Source organism: Drosophila santomea, chromosome X (genome assembly GCF_016746245.2).
Source record: "Drosophila santomea strain STO CAGO 1482 chromosome X, Prin_Dsan_1.1, whole genome shotgun sequence".
Classification (NCBI taxonomy): Eukaryota; Metazoa; Arthropoda; class Insecta; order Diptera; family Drosophilidae; genus Drosophila; species Drosophila santomea.
The window spans coordinates 16,867,777-16,885,936 of NC_053021.2; the positions used below are offsets into that span (position 1 = coordinate 16,867,777).

The window sequence follows — 18,160 nt, forward strand, 5'->3', positions numbered from 1 at the left end:
TGTGTCTGAGTGTCTGTGTATCGTCTCTGTGTTCTGCTTTTTGACGGGCACTGTCTGTTGCCTGTTGGATATCTGGGCTCAGATGCCACCTTTGACCCATTTCATGGCACCTCATCTCACCTTCAGCGCTCAGTCAGCTCGAAAGCACTTCAAAGGCCATCATCTTGACATTTTGATTTATTGGCTTCCCTGCTGTTGTTTGCCGACTTGGGCTGCGGCTTTCACTTTGGCTTTAACTTTGTCTTATTGGCCTGTTGGCTTCTTGGCTTCTTGGCTTGTTGCTTTCCTTTCCTTGTGGCTTGTTGCTCGGCTGATGTTTGGCACTAAGCCGCTTACAACTATTGGCCCGCCTGGCAAACGCTCGCTGCCACAGCGCCAAACTCCCAGTTGGTTTTACACGCGGAAAATCGCGCGAACGGATAATAATTGGTTAAGAAAGCATTTTCATGAAATGCCACTCAACGCGATACAAAACAGTTGCCACTAATCATTTCTTTCAGTGCACATGATGCTGCCAACTTTCTGACATTGGCCTGTGACGGCAAATGGCTCCATTCCACCCACTTTTCTGGCCATTATACTGGCCTCGCGCAGCTGACAACAAAGTGAATGGTCAAAATCCAGATTCAGGAACTAGACCGATTACGATTTGGAGTTGCTGGACCCGGAATACAGGGAATCCGGACTGCAGATTCCGGATCCAGTTAACAAGCTCGTTACGGCTCATTGGCCTTTAGGTCGTGCTCTCGTATGCATTTGGCCAATGTAAATGGAATTCGGTCTCAGGCGCCGCCTTCCAAACAGAAACATAAATGCAAATTAAGCGCAGAGTGCTAACAATTGTGCGCTGGCTGGTGGGCGGTGGGTGGTGGGCGGTAGAAGTGGGCGAAAGGTGTGGCAATAATAATCGAGTGGCACTCGGAATGGCACATAATAACATATAATTATTTGAGCAAATGCAATCAATTTGAATCGATAGAATTGAAGCGCTAATTGCGATAATTACTAAGTAAGCCGGAGAGCGAAACCGAAAATAAATATGGAGTAACTTGACATTCTCAGAAAATAAATTCATACTTAAAGCGCATTTCAAATTGATTTAGTTGGAGAAGAGTAACTATTTCTGCAACACCAAAAAAGGAAATACAATATTAAATTAAATATTGATGTTTAATATCTAATAGTTTGAAATAGCAACGCCAAGAAATAAGCAGCAGAAATTTATTAATTGAAAGAATCATTCATACCAACCCAAAAGATACATATTTTTTAATCAACCTTTGCAGTTGCGAAATAAAGGAAAACACACCTGATACAATGCCAAATGGAGTGTCTTGTGGAAAACTTGAGTGGGAAACCCATGATTGCGAATAGGAAAACTTTCTCGGCTGCCATGGGCCAAGTTTGGCCCATTAAACTTTGTACTTGTTGAGGATATCGCAAAGTATTCCCTCTCCGAGGAGGCAAAATCAAGCCAAGACAGTTTTTCCCTCCTGAGCCGTGTGCATTCATTGTTGATTTTCCAAGCCAACAATCCGTCTAACCCCCCTCCCCCCTCTTCCCACCACTCAATCTGTCCAGCGAAACAGGACTCTTAAAGAAGCACATCCATGTCTACTGCAGGATATAAGAAGTGAAATAAAAACAGAGGTACTTTCCCGGCGCAGGCGTGAAATTCAAGAGCGACTAACTCTCTCGCTAAACAAACTTGTGATTTCCCGCATATTTATATGGAATATAGAAAACTTAAAGATATATGCGGGATATACCATTCAGATTGTAGTCAACAAACATAAAGATTTCCCAGCCATGATTTATGCGATTTTATTTTAGTTTTTAGATGTCGTAGCTGAAATCAAACGATTCGAAAGTCTTTCCAATTTATTTATGATGTGTGTAAGGCTATAGCTATAAAGCTATAGGATATAGTCGCGGACTCTCTCCCCAACTGAGAGAGAGAGAGAGTGCCGGACGGAATGAAGCGAGAGAGCCAACCGGATGCGTGGGAAAGTTGCCGGCGAAAGCGTGGAAAACAAACCGCTGCGAAGGAAAGTGTCGCCGCACAACTCGCTCAGTCGAGCATTAGACGCCAACGCGTTCGGAAGCAGCTCTCTCTCTCTCTCTCTCTCCCACACACTATCTCTCTCTCTCTCTCTCTCTGTCATTCTCTCTCTCTGTTTCGCTTGCACCATCTCCGTCGCACCTTCTCACATTCTCAGAATCTCACACCCGCCCGCATTCACATTTTCAACGGACTCCAGAGGAAAAGTGTGAACAGTGTGAAAAGTTGTGCGGCCAGGGGCTCTGCTCTTATGTATACAAGTATGTAAAATGCGGGAAAAAAAACAGGCAAATGCATCGGAATTCCGTGTTTTCGTGTGCTCAATGTCAGTTTAATCACTCTTGAATCCAAATTCAAATTCGAATCCGAATCCAGCAGCAGTGGGCAGTCGTTTAATTTTAGACGCATCGCTTCAAATGCGATCTATAAATATGGCATCTTATTTTCAAACTGCACTCGCCGGCTATAAATCAAAATAAATGAATATCAAAAATTTTGAAGGCGTCTTTCAATGAAATCGCTTTCGATTGGCACTCGAAGAAAATTTCAAAATTTAAATTGCAAATAAAAAAAAAGAAAATAAGAAACAAAGATCCTCCTATGTTAAGTTATATTTTATATTTTGTAAAAACTAACTTTGCACTAAGACCTTTCCCACTTATTTAGGCACTCGGACGCGGTAAAATGTTTCTGGCGGTTAACCAGAGTCTGCAGAACACCAGCAAGAAGAAGCGCAAGCGGCGAACGGGCGAGGATGATCCACAGGAGGATTCTGGGGATGGGACGCCACCAGTGCCACGCCTGGAGCCCAGTGCGTCCAGTGACCAGCTGGTCGGCGGTAATGGAGCCACCTGTCGGGTGTGCAAGTGCCCGGGGCGACAGTCCTTGACCCTGGTCTACATCTACCTGGGCGCCCTCACCCTCATCCTGGCCAGCCTCTCAATCGTCTTCTACACGCACACCCAGGACATCGAGTCCTTGCCGCAGGTGGAAGAGAGCTATTCGTCCAAGTCCTTTCGGGTGCAATTCCAGGCAGAGTTAATGCGATCGGAGGAGGAATTAAGGCGGTTGGTCAATAGGATCATTGAGGAGGAACAGCAATTGGTTGGCAGGTGCGGCGGATCACAAACTTTTCACCTTACTCCCAAAGTTTTGACACATGAATATGTACTCTGCAAGTAGCACCACCACGAGCAGCACCACCCAATCGAGGGATCCTCTGAAGAATGAACGCAAGTTCACGGACAACCTGATCAGCCACACACCACGTCCCACCGGGAAGCGAGTGCGCCGGGACATCGCCTCCTCCGCTCCGGCTTCCATGCATGGCAAGTTCAGGCATCCTGGCCAGAAATTCACATAACTATTCATCCTTTCTTCCCTTTCCAGCTGATCCGCTGATCGAGTTCTTCAATCCGAACCATCGCAAGGTTCTGGAGGAGCAAGACACCGAGATCCGCAAGCGTACGGGTCAAAAGGGCGCCGCTCCCGGCGGAGATGAGTGGATCTATCTGAACACCTATTGCCGGGTGCCGGAGAAGATAATCACGGGCTTCTGCAAGGGCACCCAGGACTACTGTCCGCCGGCACCACAAGGACCGACCGGAGAAGTGGGTCCAAAGGGACCAGCCGGTAACCCGGGTCTACCAGGCATACCGGGTCCCAAGGGAAACCGGGGTGATGTGGGCTTACCGGGTGCACCCGGAGTGGATGGCGTGGGTCATTTGGGTCCCGCCGGACCGCGCGGTCCTAAGGGAGATGCCGGGGTCACCGGACGAGCCGGCTTGGATGGTCGGGATGGAGTGCCCGGGGAGCCGGGACTCGACGGCGTGCCAGGTCGCGCTGGTGCTGATGGAAAGAATGGCCTGGCTGGACGCGATGGCAAGGATGGGCTCCATGGCAAGGATGGCAAAGATGGTCTGTCCATCACGGGACCCAAGGGTGCGCAGGGACCACCAGGCGAACGAGGACTCAAGGGTGAGTTATCCACTTAAAACTCCTTAATCCCTTGCCTTTAACCATCTTCTGGACAGGCATTGCTGGGCCACGTGGTCGTCCTGGCAAGCCGGGCACCAATGGCATACCCGGAGTGCCCGGCATCAATGCCTGGAAGCTGCAATATCCCAATGGCAGCTCCTCCAACGATCTGCTTATACCGCCCTCCATAACAGGTAAGCTAACTGCAGGTTAAAGGAGTCGATACATAACAAAAAACGAGATTTTTGTCCTTTAAGATCTTCAAATGCCGGACTTCCAGCGCACGGTGATTGTGGAGGAGGGAAGATCCCTGAACTTGAGCTGCACCGCCACGGGAACTCCCACGCCGCAGGTGGAATGGCGACGTGAGGATGGTCGCACCATCAACGTCAATGGCGTAGAGAGTGAGTATTCGTATAACTACTTCCAATTGCTCTGCCCAATTATAATCCTCTTCATGCAGTGGCCTCCATCAGCGGACAGTTCCTGAGGTTCACCAACATCACCCGACATCAGATGGCGGCCTACACCTGCTACGCCAACAATGGCATCGCTCCCGTGGCCAATGCCACCTATCTCGTGGAAGTACAATGTAAGTGTGTGCCATTTGCTAGGAACTACTATCTGAGGACTTTCTATCCCCCAGTTGCTCCCATGATATCGGTGTACCGCCAAATGATCTACGCGGAGTACCAGAGCAGTGCCACACTCGAGTGCTTGGTAGAGGCCTTCCCCGAAGCCATTAAGTATTGGGAACGTGCCTACGACGGCAAGATCCTCGATCCCAGCGACAAGTACGGCATTGAATCGTACCCAGAGGGGTGAGTTCATACACCATCATATCCCTGGTAATCCCCAATTCATTATGGAGTTTTATAGTTTCAAGACCTCCATGCGCTTGACTATCAGCAATCTGCGCAAGGATGACTTTGGCTACTATCATTGTGTGGCCCGCAACGAACTGAATGCCACAATGGTCAACTTTGAAATAGCACGTTAGTTGCAAACTATGTGGAATGTTTGAAATATTCATACTAATCCCCTTCTCTTTTACAGCACAAGATCCGAATAGTGAGACGCCGTATGTGGGCAACAACATCAAGGTATATGGCCAAAGACCGCCGGAGAGCGAGTGCCCCGTTTGCGATCAGTGTCCGGATCCCAGGTTGGTTACGTAATAAACTCGCCGATAAGTGTTAAATTCAATCCATATATGCAGCTTGTACCAGTGCAAGGACTCCATACTGAATAACTTTGAGATCCAGGCTACGGGCAACCTAAGTTATCCGGGATTACCCAAGCGACCAAAGAGTAAGTAGAAGTATTAAACTCCTAAAACAAATAATGTAATACCTCTTCCATTAGCTTGCTATCTGTATGCGGTGGGCAAACCCGTCTTCCACAAGGTGGTCAATGAGAAGTTCGGCTCGTGGCTACGAGATCCATCTCCAGATAGTGATCGCGAGAAGACATTCGTCACCAACGAGAACGATCCGTACAATCTGTTCGAGTTCACCACACGCATTCAGTACCGAATGAACAGCATCCCCAGGAGGAAATACGAGATTCAAGAAGGCTTTCATGTGAGTTATAAAAACTTATAAGATGTTGCCCTTCTTAATTTAGCTTTTCATTTTTAGGGCAATGCTCATGTGGTCTTCAACGGTTCGTTTTACTATCAGCAAAAGAACTCGGATCTGGTGGTCAAGCTGGACTTGACCAGTCTCAAAAAGATAAGTGAGTGCATTGCAATGGTTGAAATTGAAATTACTATCTATTACTATCTTTTATCATTAGCCACACAATTGCCATATGCTGGAGTGGCCGCTGCGAATAGGCTGTATACCACGGACTACAACTACATGGACTTCAATGTGGATGAGGTGGGCCTGTGGGTGATCTACAGCACCTACCACTCCAACAATACGCTGGTAGCCAAGGTAAATATGCTAGTCCCTTCAGAAAACTTCTCCCAACTAAGAAATTTCTATCTAGTTGGATGCGGAGACGTTGAAGATGCAGTACAACTTTAACATCACCCTGGACCATCATCAATTCGGTGAGATGTTCATCGTGTGCGGCAATCTGTATGCCATCGATTCGGGCACGGATAAGAACACCCAGATTCGATATGTGGTGGACTTGTACAAGGGCAAGCTGCTCAACACCAATCTGCCCTTCTCGAATCCCTTTAGCCACACCACCACCGTGGGCTACAATCCCCTGACTGTGGTAAGTAATATTGTATATCTCACATATATGTATGTATATCTAATAATATATTTATTTTTTATATTTTGTATATTTTAGGAACTCTACTCCTGGGACAAGGGCAACGCACTCACATATCCCATACGCTACAATGAGCAGCGCTTAATCTCCGACAATAGTTAGGAGTCGCTAATCACAAGACGATCTTAAAGATCCGCAGAGTCGAGGCTCAAATCTAACTAGTCTAAGGCACAATAAATAAATGCAAACTGTTTTTTTTCCTAATGCAAATGGCTCATCTCTATCTACATTTCTCTCGTTCAATATTGGAGATCGCTGGCATGTTTTCCCAATTTGCTCACATGTCTGGCAATGCACTAATTGAAAGGAAAAGCAAGGGAAAGTGTGCGAAAATAGTTGGGTGTGAACTGCTAATTTGCCAAAGGTGGAGCCAAAAATAAAAAAGTGTTATATATATATTTGAAGTGCAATGCAGTGAAGTGATGTGTGTTCAGGTGGGGAAATATTTATTAACACTTCCGATTCAGATAGACACTCATATCATGTCATATAATTGAATTCTTTTTCCGCTAGATTCATTTCATTCATTTAATGCAATGGTCCTGCGCATTTTTGGTTAATTAGTGCACATGTCCAGCGAAAAAATGCTCCTTTAGGCATACAAGCATTATCCCCATTTGCCTGTATTCCTGTATTCCCTGTAGCATTAAATTCCGTTTCAACATCTCGGCTGCGACCCAAAACCACTTTGCAGCTCCACGCCTCTCCATTGTCAATTAGCTGCGATAATGTTGACATTATCCGGGCCGGGCTCCATTAATTATGCCTGCTCAAAAATGCCTGGGCGCAGGGCACTCTGCCAATTGCAGCAACAAGTCCACCTTGTGGATGTGCCAGCCAAACCGTTGATGGAACAGCAAGGATGCGAAATGAACGTTGAACGATGGACCAAGGACCAAGGACCACGATACGAAGGACGAGGCAAAGGCTACAGTTAATTTCCAGGCGTGCAACCCAGCTGCCGATCGGTTAGGGATTTGTTAAGGGGACCAACGGGACTATGGCGGCTATATAGGCCACATGACGAGCTGAAGCTCCGCAGATTGACGGACTGGCAGAGTGACGGCCTGTCAATAGGGGAAACCAACTGAGCTCGGCACGAAAGCGTTTCCATGTTTGCCAGCACCATCCATGCACCACCTCAACCCCACTGAGCCACCCCAAACGTGCCACTACCCTGAAGCACACGGAGAAAAGCGGTTGGAAAATGTGCGTGGTTTTTCCATTCTTGTTAACAAGTAACCCAGACTTGCACCTCATTTTTGGTTATATCTTGTAGTTTCATGAATTTCCAAAAAAGGTTTTAGCCTCTTGTTAAAACAGGCAACAAAGAAGAAATAGAGTTTGGTGCTTCTTTTAACTCAGCAGAAAGGTAAATTGCAAACTTGATGTTTATGGTCTGTTTTTGAATTATTGTTATTTATGTAACTCGTTGTGAAAAACTATCAAAAGTAAAACACTGTAACTCGGTTTGTTCGGTGTGTAGCTACACATAGGACCAGCTACTCTGTAGTTGTGCCTCTAAGTTCGTCTCTCGTCAATTGCGTTGCATGTTTGACAATTTGCATTTTTCGTTGTCTGCCACCCTCAGTCGCCATAAGCCCCCTTGCCCCTTGCCCCTTTCCCCTTGCCCACTTGCCCCTCTATCAAATCCCCTTGCCCCCATTGTCTGAACGAATTTCAGTTGCATTTCTCGATTCCCTTTGTCATCGTGGCGACCGTGAGGCATTTCGGGTTCCGGAATGCGTCACGGATTGCGGCAGGTTCTGTGTGGGAAACTGAGGAAAAATGGGGAAATTGGCGAAGGCAGGGCAGTCACACAGATGGCACTGGCTCCTAAATAGGGATTCCTTCTTACTCGATTGCAATCCACATTGCATTCCCGTGATAGCAATGCCAACACCAGTGTGAGTCTGGGTGAAATAAAATCTGCTTTGAGCTATCGTACAGCTATAGAAAGCAAACAGAAGACATAGAGCTTAATTCGATTCGATGACCTGAACATCAAAGCTTCTTGCTAAAAGTTTTCAGATGGCAGTAGATGCAGTTTCTCGTTTTTAATTCTAGAAATGCATTTATACCAACTTATTGAAACCTGCTTAGTTTGCGATAATCAAATCCCCATTTGACGGCTATTCTCGTCATTAGCTCTGTAAAATCACCGTCAGTTGGCACTGACCATCAATTATCACCGTCGACCTTTGGCCTTTCGCCACCAGTGTTTTGATTTATGCAGTTTTAAATATATATGTATGTATGTGTATGTATATTCCTTACTTTTCTGTTTGCTCTCAGTTTGGATTTTTTGTAGTTTTGGCCAAGTGCCAGCGGAATCGTTTGACTGGGCTAATCCCCAGTTTTATAGACCCCCTCACCCCCACCCGTCCAGTTGCCACCTTCTCCATCGAAAATTTCCGACTCTCTATCATTTTTCATTTTTTGTTGTGCTGCTTTGTTGTTTTGTTTGTTGCTCTGTTGCTTTGTTGGGGCAGGCCCATCTGGTGCCGTTTGTAAGGATAATGCGCTCTTGTCAAATTGCCAAGAGTGGCGGCTGCAGGATACGCCACACAGGATACTACTCGGCGGGTGGGATATGGATGCGAATGCGAATGTGGATAAGGATGAAAATGCGGATGAGGATGAGGATGCGAATGAAGATGAAGACGAGGACGGGCTTTGGAACAGCTGTTGGACGCAAAGCGCCTTTCGGCTGCCCCAGTCGATTTCATTCCGCCGGAATCCGCTCGAGTCCGTGGACAAACAATTTTCATGCTCGAACGCCAACCCCCCACCACATCACTCCCCCCCCGCTCCACAGTTGATGCCCCTCCCCGTTCGCTTTAGCAACAGTTTGCTTCATTAAATTGCAAACGAGCATCAAGAATCCAGTGTCTCGTGGGGGGAATGAGCTGCAGAATCCAAAGGGGGGAACCTATTCTCGAGACCAGCACTACTTAGTACATAGACGAGGATTGGGAGCAGCACACGTAGGAGGAGCAAGAGGAGTAGGAGGAGCAGGAGGAGTAGGAGGAGCAAGAGGAGCAGGGGAACAGGAGGAGCAAGAGGAGCAGGGGAAAATGAGGAGCAAGAGGAGCAGGGCAAAATGAGGAGCAAGAGGAGCAGCAGGAATAGATGGGGCAAGAGGTCACTGTGTTCACGCTCTAATCAAAATGCAAAATGTAATTTGGAATTTCAGCATGAACAACGTGAGCAGGTCACTGGGCCATAAAGACCCATACAATTTCATGCCGTCACTCACAAGGGCTTCCCTCACCGATAACCAAAACAAATAGTGCTGTTCAAGCCAATAAGCAACGGAAGCTTTCTAATGGATTAAATTCTATATTACAGTTTAGCTTAGTAATTCCAGCTCACTAAACCACTTTGAAATTATAATATACAGATGAAACATATAACTATTTAATATGAGTTGTATATACGCGTTCTTGGTTTACCAATTAAAACCTCGTACAAAGTGAAAACTTAGCAACTATCATTTAAGCTAATCGAATTTGACTGGAAAATAGCCAGAAATCCAGCACCAAAAAGAACTAAAAGCGAGCGCGTGAAAGAGAGGTGCGGAGTGTGTGCGAAAGAGACAGTGCCGGCAATTACAAGGGACCAGCGTCCAAGTGGCAAAGTGGCCAATAATCATGGCCAAAGCTGCCAATCGCTGATGCGTTAAATTATTTCTCGTATAAATGCCGTAGGGTGTCCAGTGAAACTTTAATGAATGAGCCCGTCAAATGGCAGAGATCACTTGGGAAGCCAATAACTTGGTCCAAACAACCATTAATGCCGTCTACTAGCTGACTTGTCTTGGTTAAGACTTACTACACTCTTTAACTGATTGAAATTGAGTGAGTATATATAAATATAAAAGCTCTTCTTTTTAATATGATAAATATATTAATTAAGAGCATAGCATTTTTTTTTAAGACATTTAATCTACCAATTTTGATTTCCTAGTGCTGTTTTTATACCCGTTACTCGTAGAGTAAAAGGGTATACTAGATTCGTTGAAAAGTATGTAACAGGCAGAAGGAAGCGTTTCCGACCATATAAAGTATATATATTCTTGATCAGGATCAGTAGCCGAGTCGATCTGGCCATGTCCGTCTGTCCGTCCGTCTGTCTGTCCGTCTGTCCGTCTGTCCGTCTGTCCGTATGAACGTCGAGATCTCAGGAACTACAAAAGCTAGAAAGTTGAGATCAAGTATACAGACTCCAGGGACATAGACGCAGCGCAAGTTTGTCGATTCAGGTTGCCACGCCCACTCTAACGCCCACAAACCGCCCAAAACTGCCACGCCCACATTTTTGAAAAATGTTTTAATATTTTTTCATTTTTGTATTGGTCTTGTAAATTTCTATCGATTTGCAAAAAAACTTTTTGCCACGCCCACTCTAACGCCCACAAACCGCCCAAAGCTGCCACGCCCACACTTCTGAAAAATGTTTCGATATTTTTTCATATTTGTATTAGTCTTTTAAATTTCTATCTATTTGCTAAAAAACTTTTGGCCACGCCCACTCTAACGTCCACAAACCGCCCAAAGCTGCCACGCCCACACTTTTGAAAAATGTTTTGATATTTTTTCATTTTTGTATTAGTCTTGTAAATTTCTATCTATTTGCCAAAAAACTTTTGGCCACGCCCACTCTAACGCCCACAAACCGCCAAAAACTGTCCTTCGGACTTACACTAGCTGAGTAACGGGTATCAGATAGTCGGGGAACTCGACTATAGCGTTCTCTCTTGTTTTTAAACTGTTATTCTACTTCTCCATAAAACGAAATCTCTTTTGATCCGGTGCTCCTAATGGGCTGGCCAATCAATTGATGGTCCTGACTGCTTTCGGTTATGGCAAGTCCTCTTATCCAGCTCATGCTGCTTCCAATTCAATTTTGTGCCGGCCGTCGGTGCTCTCGGTGATTGGGGGTTTGTTAGCCAAATGGGCGGAGTGGGTTGGAGTGTCTGAAACTGAGGCGCACGAGGAACCTGAGGAACCTGAGGAACCTGAGGAGCAGCAGGATATGCAGGAGCTGTAGGAGCTGCCCGCTGGGGAATGGGGTGTCCATTGTGGGTTAGACAATGCCCCGATGAACCGATGGCCCTCGCCGCGTGCCAGAGACAATGGGGCGGATGCACAATGGCCGTGTGTTCGAGCAGCCCGACGGTCTCGAAAATAAACCCCGACAAGTGGCGACCTCTGACCCCGCCCGCCGCCGAGCTTCTCTTGCATTGTACTTTTAAATGCGTTAATTGAGTGCTACGAGTTGTCTTTCGCCACTTGCACACCGCCTTCTGTTTTGTTTGCCATCCATTGTGTGTGTTTTTTATACATTCCTTCTAGTTTCGTTTTTTTTTTCCTTTTTTCCTTTTTTTTTGCTTTGCTTTTTGTAGAGAGGCACATTCGGCACTTGTAGTCCAACGCAGCCAAACAACAAATCAAAGTCAAATGGTCAACGAGACACACAAGATGGCAAAGGCAAAGGCAAAACACACAACACACACAACACAACACAACCAGATGGTTACCATCATCATTACACTCGAAATTGCATGTGGACAATGGGGTTAAGGGGGATGCTTAAGTTGGGATATTAGTCCGTATTTAACATATCATAAAATTCGAATTGAAATTGCAGTTCATTTCGTTATTAACACTCCAAGCACACACATAAACATATTATTTCGTGCCAGCTAATGGAGCATAGATAAATGTACCGAAGGCTAAATATACTCGTATATAGTGCGAATAAATTCAATTTGTTTTGTCTAAATTGGCAGTTCGGAAATGTATTGCATTTAAAATACTTGAATTTGCCATGAGCACAGGCAGAAAGTATTAGACAAGTTCACTTTAATTGTATTACTCTCAATTTAATACTAATTGAAAGTATCTTCGAACTGTACATTTATTTGTGAAAGTATTTTAAAATCGAAAAGTAAATAGCTTTTAAACCTTTATTTGTGTAACTATGATTATGCAAAGCAAATACTTCAATCTTCGCTGGATTTTGGCAAGTTTTAAATTGTACTTCTCAGTATTTATATCAATTGAGATACAGTTTTAAAATGCTGGAATTACTGCAGCATGCCCCTTTTGATAATGAATATTTTACCTTTACAAAGTACCACTTTGTCTATCCATTTAAATTTGTAGTTTGCTGTTAACTTTAACTACATGACATTTAATTGCAAATCACATAGATATTCGCACACCTTAGAGTCTTTTCTACAGAGTAATGCAGCCCAAAGCATTCTCGATGCTCTTGCCAATTGAAATGTTGGCCAAAATGTTGCCCCCGCTTGTTGGCCGCCAGTGTTTTGAATCGTTTCGCTTTGACACTTTGGGGTTTTTTATGGGTCCGCCAATAGAACCCCACCCCTCTGGGGGATCGGAATGGGTGGTGGTGGCACGGTTTGGGATCGGCACAAGGACACCCATCTTAACACCGCAAACATTTCGCGCTCAGGTGCACTTCAGTGAACGCACGGGAGTAGACTCGCATTTCACTCTACCACCTGACCAGATGACCACCCAACCACCTGACCAGATGACCACCCAACCACCTGACCAGCTGACCGGTGGAAATGGGCAGTGTTATGCCCCTATGCGCTCATTAATTTCGCCTGAGTAAAGTTCAATAGGACAAGCAACCGTACAGAAAAGAAAAAAGTGGAGAAGGAGATGGGAGTTGGGGGTTGGGGGTTGGAAACCACCCACCTGACCAGGTGGCAGACAAAGTGCTGCGAGTTTGCACAGGCAAATGAAAAATGATTTGCCAGAAGGCGGCTAACAAATGGGTCGCAATTTTCGCTACGTGGGTGTGGCAATAAGTCGGCTTCCAGTGAAAAGGCGCTGATAAGCGACGGCTGGCCAAGTAACGTGGCCCAAACGAATGGCCAGCAATTAGACAGAAGGCAAAGACGCCATCGGCAATTTGGGGGTGGAGTTGCGAGAGCGGGGGGAGCGGGAGGAGCGGTGGTGTTAACCCATGACAAGCCCACGGAAATTTATTACGCTCCTATGGGGTTTGACTAAATGGGGCTTGTCTAACGAATTTGCTACAAATTCGCTGGCAAAACAAAGTTTGATTCTTGGTAACTAATTTTGTTAATATCTAAGTCTCACCTATTAGCTATGCTATTTAAAAATTTAATTATATACTAAAAACTGATATTCAATGAATAAATGATCTATTACATTTTATAACTTAACTTGACTCAAATTGATTCAAATAATAAATTAAAACTAACACTTAATACAGTTATTTTCTTCATTTAATTAGAAATTTATTATTTGCTACTTTATTAGCATTGAATATATACCGATAAATAAAGTATTGCTACATAAATTTGGCAGATAACTAAACTTAAACACCAGCGAGCGATTTTCCGCCCACAAATAATTAATGGGTTAATGGGCTGGGAAAAATAAAATTTCGGCAGTCTTGGGCTGGGTTAAGTAACTAACTATGGAGTCTCATGCGATGCGGAATCGATGACAGGAACGACATATGGCGACAGGGTGCCACAGGCAAAAGGACTCCACTTTATTTCATGCCAATGACAAGGAATGATTTTTTATCTATGCTAAGATTTAAGTTACCCCAAAATGCTGCACAGTTTGCTAGAATCAGTTCTACATTGTTGCTCACTAAGGGAAAACCTTTGTTTTCCAACAAAAACCGATGTTTCCAATGAGAATTTGACTGTTATCTCTTAATTGCCAAAGGATATACGTGGAAGGATAAATAGCACCCTGTTGGCCACACACTAACTCTGGACATTGACAAATCTGCAGCAACCACTTGGCCGTAGTAATCAACTGGACGACTGCACTGGCACCTTATCCACCTATTTATGTCGGTCAATATGTTTGAAATTTCAATTAATACGCCGCTCCTGATAAAATGTTAAGTATATAGTAGTCTATATAGGGTAGCAAAGGTAATGTACGTATTTTGGCTCAGTTGGGCGGTTGCCTTTCACCTGGCCAAAAGCGGACGCACCCCACAAAAGCTGCGGACATTTCAATTTCAATGCAAAATAGCTCGGACGCCCATGATGATGGGCAAAAGGGGGAGATAATGCCGCCGAGTGGAATGACAAGCACTGAGAAAAACAAGTTGTTTTCTTAAATTAGTTAAAAAACTCAAATTAGTAGGTGTTGCATAAATACATATTTGGTAAATTAAAAGGTTCTTAGAAGCATTTTATAATTAATATTATTAGTTTCATTAAATGGGGTCCCGCAATACAGAAAGTTACTTGAAAAGTATTCCTACGTATTATTAAATTTATTTTTGTTAGTGCAAATACCACTGAGTTGGCGTTAAATATTACAACGACGCCGACGGTTTCGTCAACTTCAAACATTTCGCAGCATAAATATTACACATTGGCAGGGCGAAAATGAAAGGGAGGCGGTGACAGAGACAGCAGCACATTACGAGACAGAGAAAGAGAGACAGAGTGAGAGAGAGAGGGAGGGAGATAGGGCTATGGCCATAAAGAGGGGCTTATAAAGTATTCATTTGAACATGTTGGACCCAAATGCCTTTGAAGGGCAACAAAGAGCCCCACTGCCCAGGCAAATGGAAACTGTTTCGTGCACATTTCTATAAATTCCCACAAAGTTTGCCGAGAAGAAGGCCATGTGCTGTGTTGTGAAATTTATGCAAATTTCCAAATGTTCAACTGTTGCTCGGTGGTCCCAAGAAGATGGGGAAAAGCGATGTATGTACGTATGCATGTCCATGTATAGGTAAAATAGCAAACAACATTTGGTTTGGGAAAAAAAAAGGAAAACAAGGCTGCTGCCACGCCTCCGTAACCCTTTCATGTTGGCATCTCTGACCTTCGCAATATTTATGCATGAACGCCCTATATAATTGTTTTCTCTATCCCAAGAAAGAGACATGTCAGTAGGGAACGCCAAAGTCGAGTGCCTCGCCTATCAGATACCCTTTAATCTGACAATGTTGAGCTCATTTTTTATTTGAAAGAATTTTGATTAAGGTTCAATCTATAGATTTTAACTTCGCTATCTTCCTTTACATTTTAAATTCTTAAGTTTTTTATTTTATATTTGCAATACAAATATAATATTTACAGAAGAAACCCTTTTCCATGTATGAACCATTTCCATTGTTGTAGCCAAGTTACAGATTATTTTTGAGGGAAGCATCAGAATAGAAATTCAAGCATAATATTTATGTACATATGTATATTTAAAATGATATAAATCTAGAAAACTAGTGATTTCTATCAATGAACCTCAAAATAAGACATCAATATCAATCAGTATTTCGAGTACCATTTCTTTTGTTTTTCTGTTCTTTTGCGTACAAAAAATTCCATTTGATTTTCAATGCTCCTCAAACATGGCACTTAAAAAATATGAACAATTCCAAATTCATTTGGAAGGTAATAAAATAATTCATAACTTTTGTCGAGGGTCGGACACGAGTGCAAGGCAAAGCAGAAGAGGAAATTGAAAAGGAAAGATACACGGAGAACGGAGAAAGGGAATGGAGAAAATAAAAGGCAAAAGGGCGAAGGAGCAAAGAGCAAAGTGAGAATGCGAACGAGTTGGACATAAATTGCGAAATACTTGGGCGAAAGTAATCCGGCGGAATCCCGAAATCATTGCACAGTTTGCGAGCACTTTCCAACACTTGCACACAGTTGCAGTTGCAATCTACCAACACACACACACACACACCAATGGCACTTGAGAGCACTTAAGCCCTGCCCCGCCCACCGAACTCTGACCCCCATGTGCCACCCGCCTCATATGTTGATGCTGCCGCCGGTGTTGTAGTTGCAACAAAAAGCGGAAAGGAAAAACTAAAATATAATAAAATAAAAATATTATTATTATCCTTTCATTTTCAAGTGCTTTCCATTGTGTGTGCCAGTAGTGGTATGTGCGCCGTTGTGGGTGCATGAATTTATGATACCCCATGGAAAAGCGCAGGATGCAGGTCGCAGGATGCAGATTGCAGGATGCAGGATGCAGAATTGTCGGATTCTGGCAGCCACATTAGTTGGCAAATTGGGGAACTAGTTCAATTAATCCGCTCGAGTGAAGTTTCGAGAGCGCGCGCAATGGCAAAAAGGACTCCATCGAGTCCTGTGCGGCAATGGAAAAGTTTAGCGGTGCCCAGCAACGCGACATTTGCACTCGGAAAATTTAAAATAATTATAATTACCAAGGAGGCCCTAGTTATATTGCAATATCATTTAAAGGCTTTCTCTTATAATTTTCGTACTCAACTTTAATAAATGCAAATGACATAACTTAATATTTAATCATATACTGAGACTTGATTTTTGGCGTTTTACTTCTCAATTTCCGGAGATGCAGAAATGCCATCAAGGCTGGCAAAAATCAAATATATTTTGTGGCTCAAGAGCCGAGTAATCAGATTGCCGCTCTCCGCATCTTCGATCCATCTTTCAATCTATGTGGCATCCGGTTCGCTCATCCGAATTCCGGAAGTGCCTTTTCCATTTAACTTCCTTCGCACTCGCACAAAAGTGCACATGAGTACGAGTACGAGTACGAATATGGCGAGTTGTACAATTTTTATAGGGACTCCTTGGTGAAAAGTGCGGGAAATGGATGCGAAAACGGGCGTGGCAGAGGGGCTGCCGGAAAAAGGGAGGCGTGTCGATGCAGTAGCTCGTATTTGCATGCAACATGGAATGGAAATGAATGATGGCGAAGGTGGGCAAATGGGGACAGCAACAAGCTGCATGTGTGTAAATCCATTTATGCTCCAGCGCATTTATAGCCAATTTAAAAGCCCACAGAGCTGCACTTTCCGAGACTGGTGGCCACTGGTGGCTACTGGTCGCCTCTGGTGGCCAGTGGCGGTGGGCGGGTAATGATAGTTGGCCACTGACCGGTTGGATATATCATTTACAGGGCGCTTCACTTGCATACAATAAAAAAAAACAAAACTAAAGGGAGGGGGAGAAGCAGGCAGTTGGCAGCGTTGATTTGTGGTAAATGACTCTCTACGACATAAGTCCCCCACTCGCCCCGCGCCAAAAACCCGCCTTGAGCCGCACACTTTGTGTCCTGGCAACATGTCCTGCTCCTGGTGCCGGTCCTCGGCATTCCATTTGCATTGCGGGCCATTTAATTGCGCAGTTGGCGCATGTTTTACGACCAATATGCATAACATGGCATCCACGTTCGACATCCAAAAGTCGGTAGGAGGGCAATAAAATAGAAGAAAAAAGAAGGAAAAAGTGCCGCATACTTTTCTGCGCAAGCAGCGTCGAATATCCTTGTTCCAAAGCCCATTAAAGCACCGATTCACTCGCAGAACTATGCAAAATTACGCTTATTGAGCCCCATGGAAAAATGTAATAAATGGGAATAGAGAGATGTGATAAAACCCACTAGTTGCTAGCTTAACTCTTTCTCAAACCTACACATATTATTCTTTCTTCAGCAAACATATATCTAATTTCATTTCTTAAATAAATATATATAGATTTCTCATTTAAGATAGTTATTTATAAAATATTTGCAATACTCACTGGTTCAGGTTGCGCTCGTTGGAGCCGGACTGACTCTGGACATTCTCCGTGTGGCGCCGCTCCTTGTGGACGATGCCCATCAGCTTCATCCATGGATTGTTCTGGGAGCCATGGCCTCCCATGCCGCCACTCTGCCACATGGTCATCTTGGCGGCTGTTTCCCAAATCCGTTTCCGATCGAAGAAACTGTGGCAGTGGCAGTGGCAGCAGGCGCACTAGCTTTCCAACGAAACCGAAACGAATATGGATGCGCAAACGGA

General features: G+C 44.4%; 2 protein-coding genes across 4 annotated transcripts in view; one reads left to right on the forward strand and one right to left on the reverse strand.

The window, feature by feature from the left end:
- Positions 1-18,157, reverse strand: part of LOC120455760 (potassium voltage-gated channel protein Shaker) — a 103,858-nt gene extending 85,701 nt beyond the window's left edge. The window contains exon 1 of one of the 3 annotated variants that reach the window (XM_039642203.2): positions 17,901-18,157. In XM_039642203.2, the coding sequence (XP_039498137.1) occupies positions 17,901-18,046 (146 nt within the window). In that variant the 5' untranslated portion in view covers positions 18,047-18,157. The remainder of the gene's footprint in view (positions 1-17,900) is intronic. The other 2 variants (XM_039642204.1, XM_039642213.2) reach the window with 2 other exon arrangements.
- LOC120455759 lies at positions 2,064-6,535 on the forward strand. Its single transcript, XM_039642197.2, has 16 exons — positions 2,064-2,322; positions 2,729-3,174; positions 3,245-3,390; positions 3,452-4,039; positions 4,096-4,233; positions 4,297-4,443; positions 4,503-4,631; positions 4,686-4,860; positions 4,919-5,034; positions 5,096-5,204; positions 5,259-5,350; positions 5,405-5,622; positions 5,680-5,776; positions 5,837-5,979; positions 6,035-6,271; positions 6,350-6,535. Exons 2-16 carry the CDS (start codon positions 2,747-2,749, stop codon positions 6,431-6,433), a joined length of 2,847 nt encoding a protein of 948 aa, XP_039498131.1. The 5' UTR covers positions 2,064-2,322; positions 2,729-2,746; the 3' UTR covers positions 6,434-6,535.
- Positions 18,158-18,160: the final 3 nt, after the last annotated feature.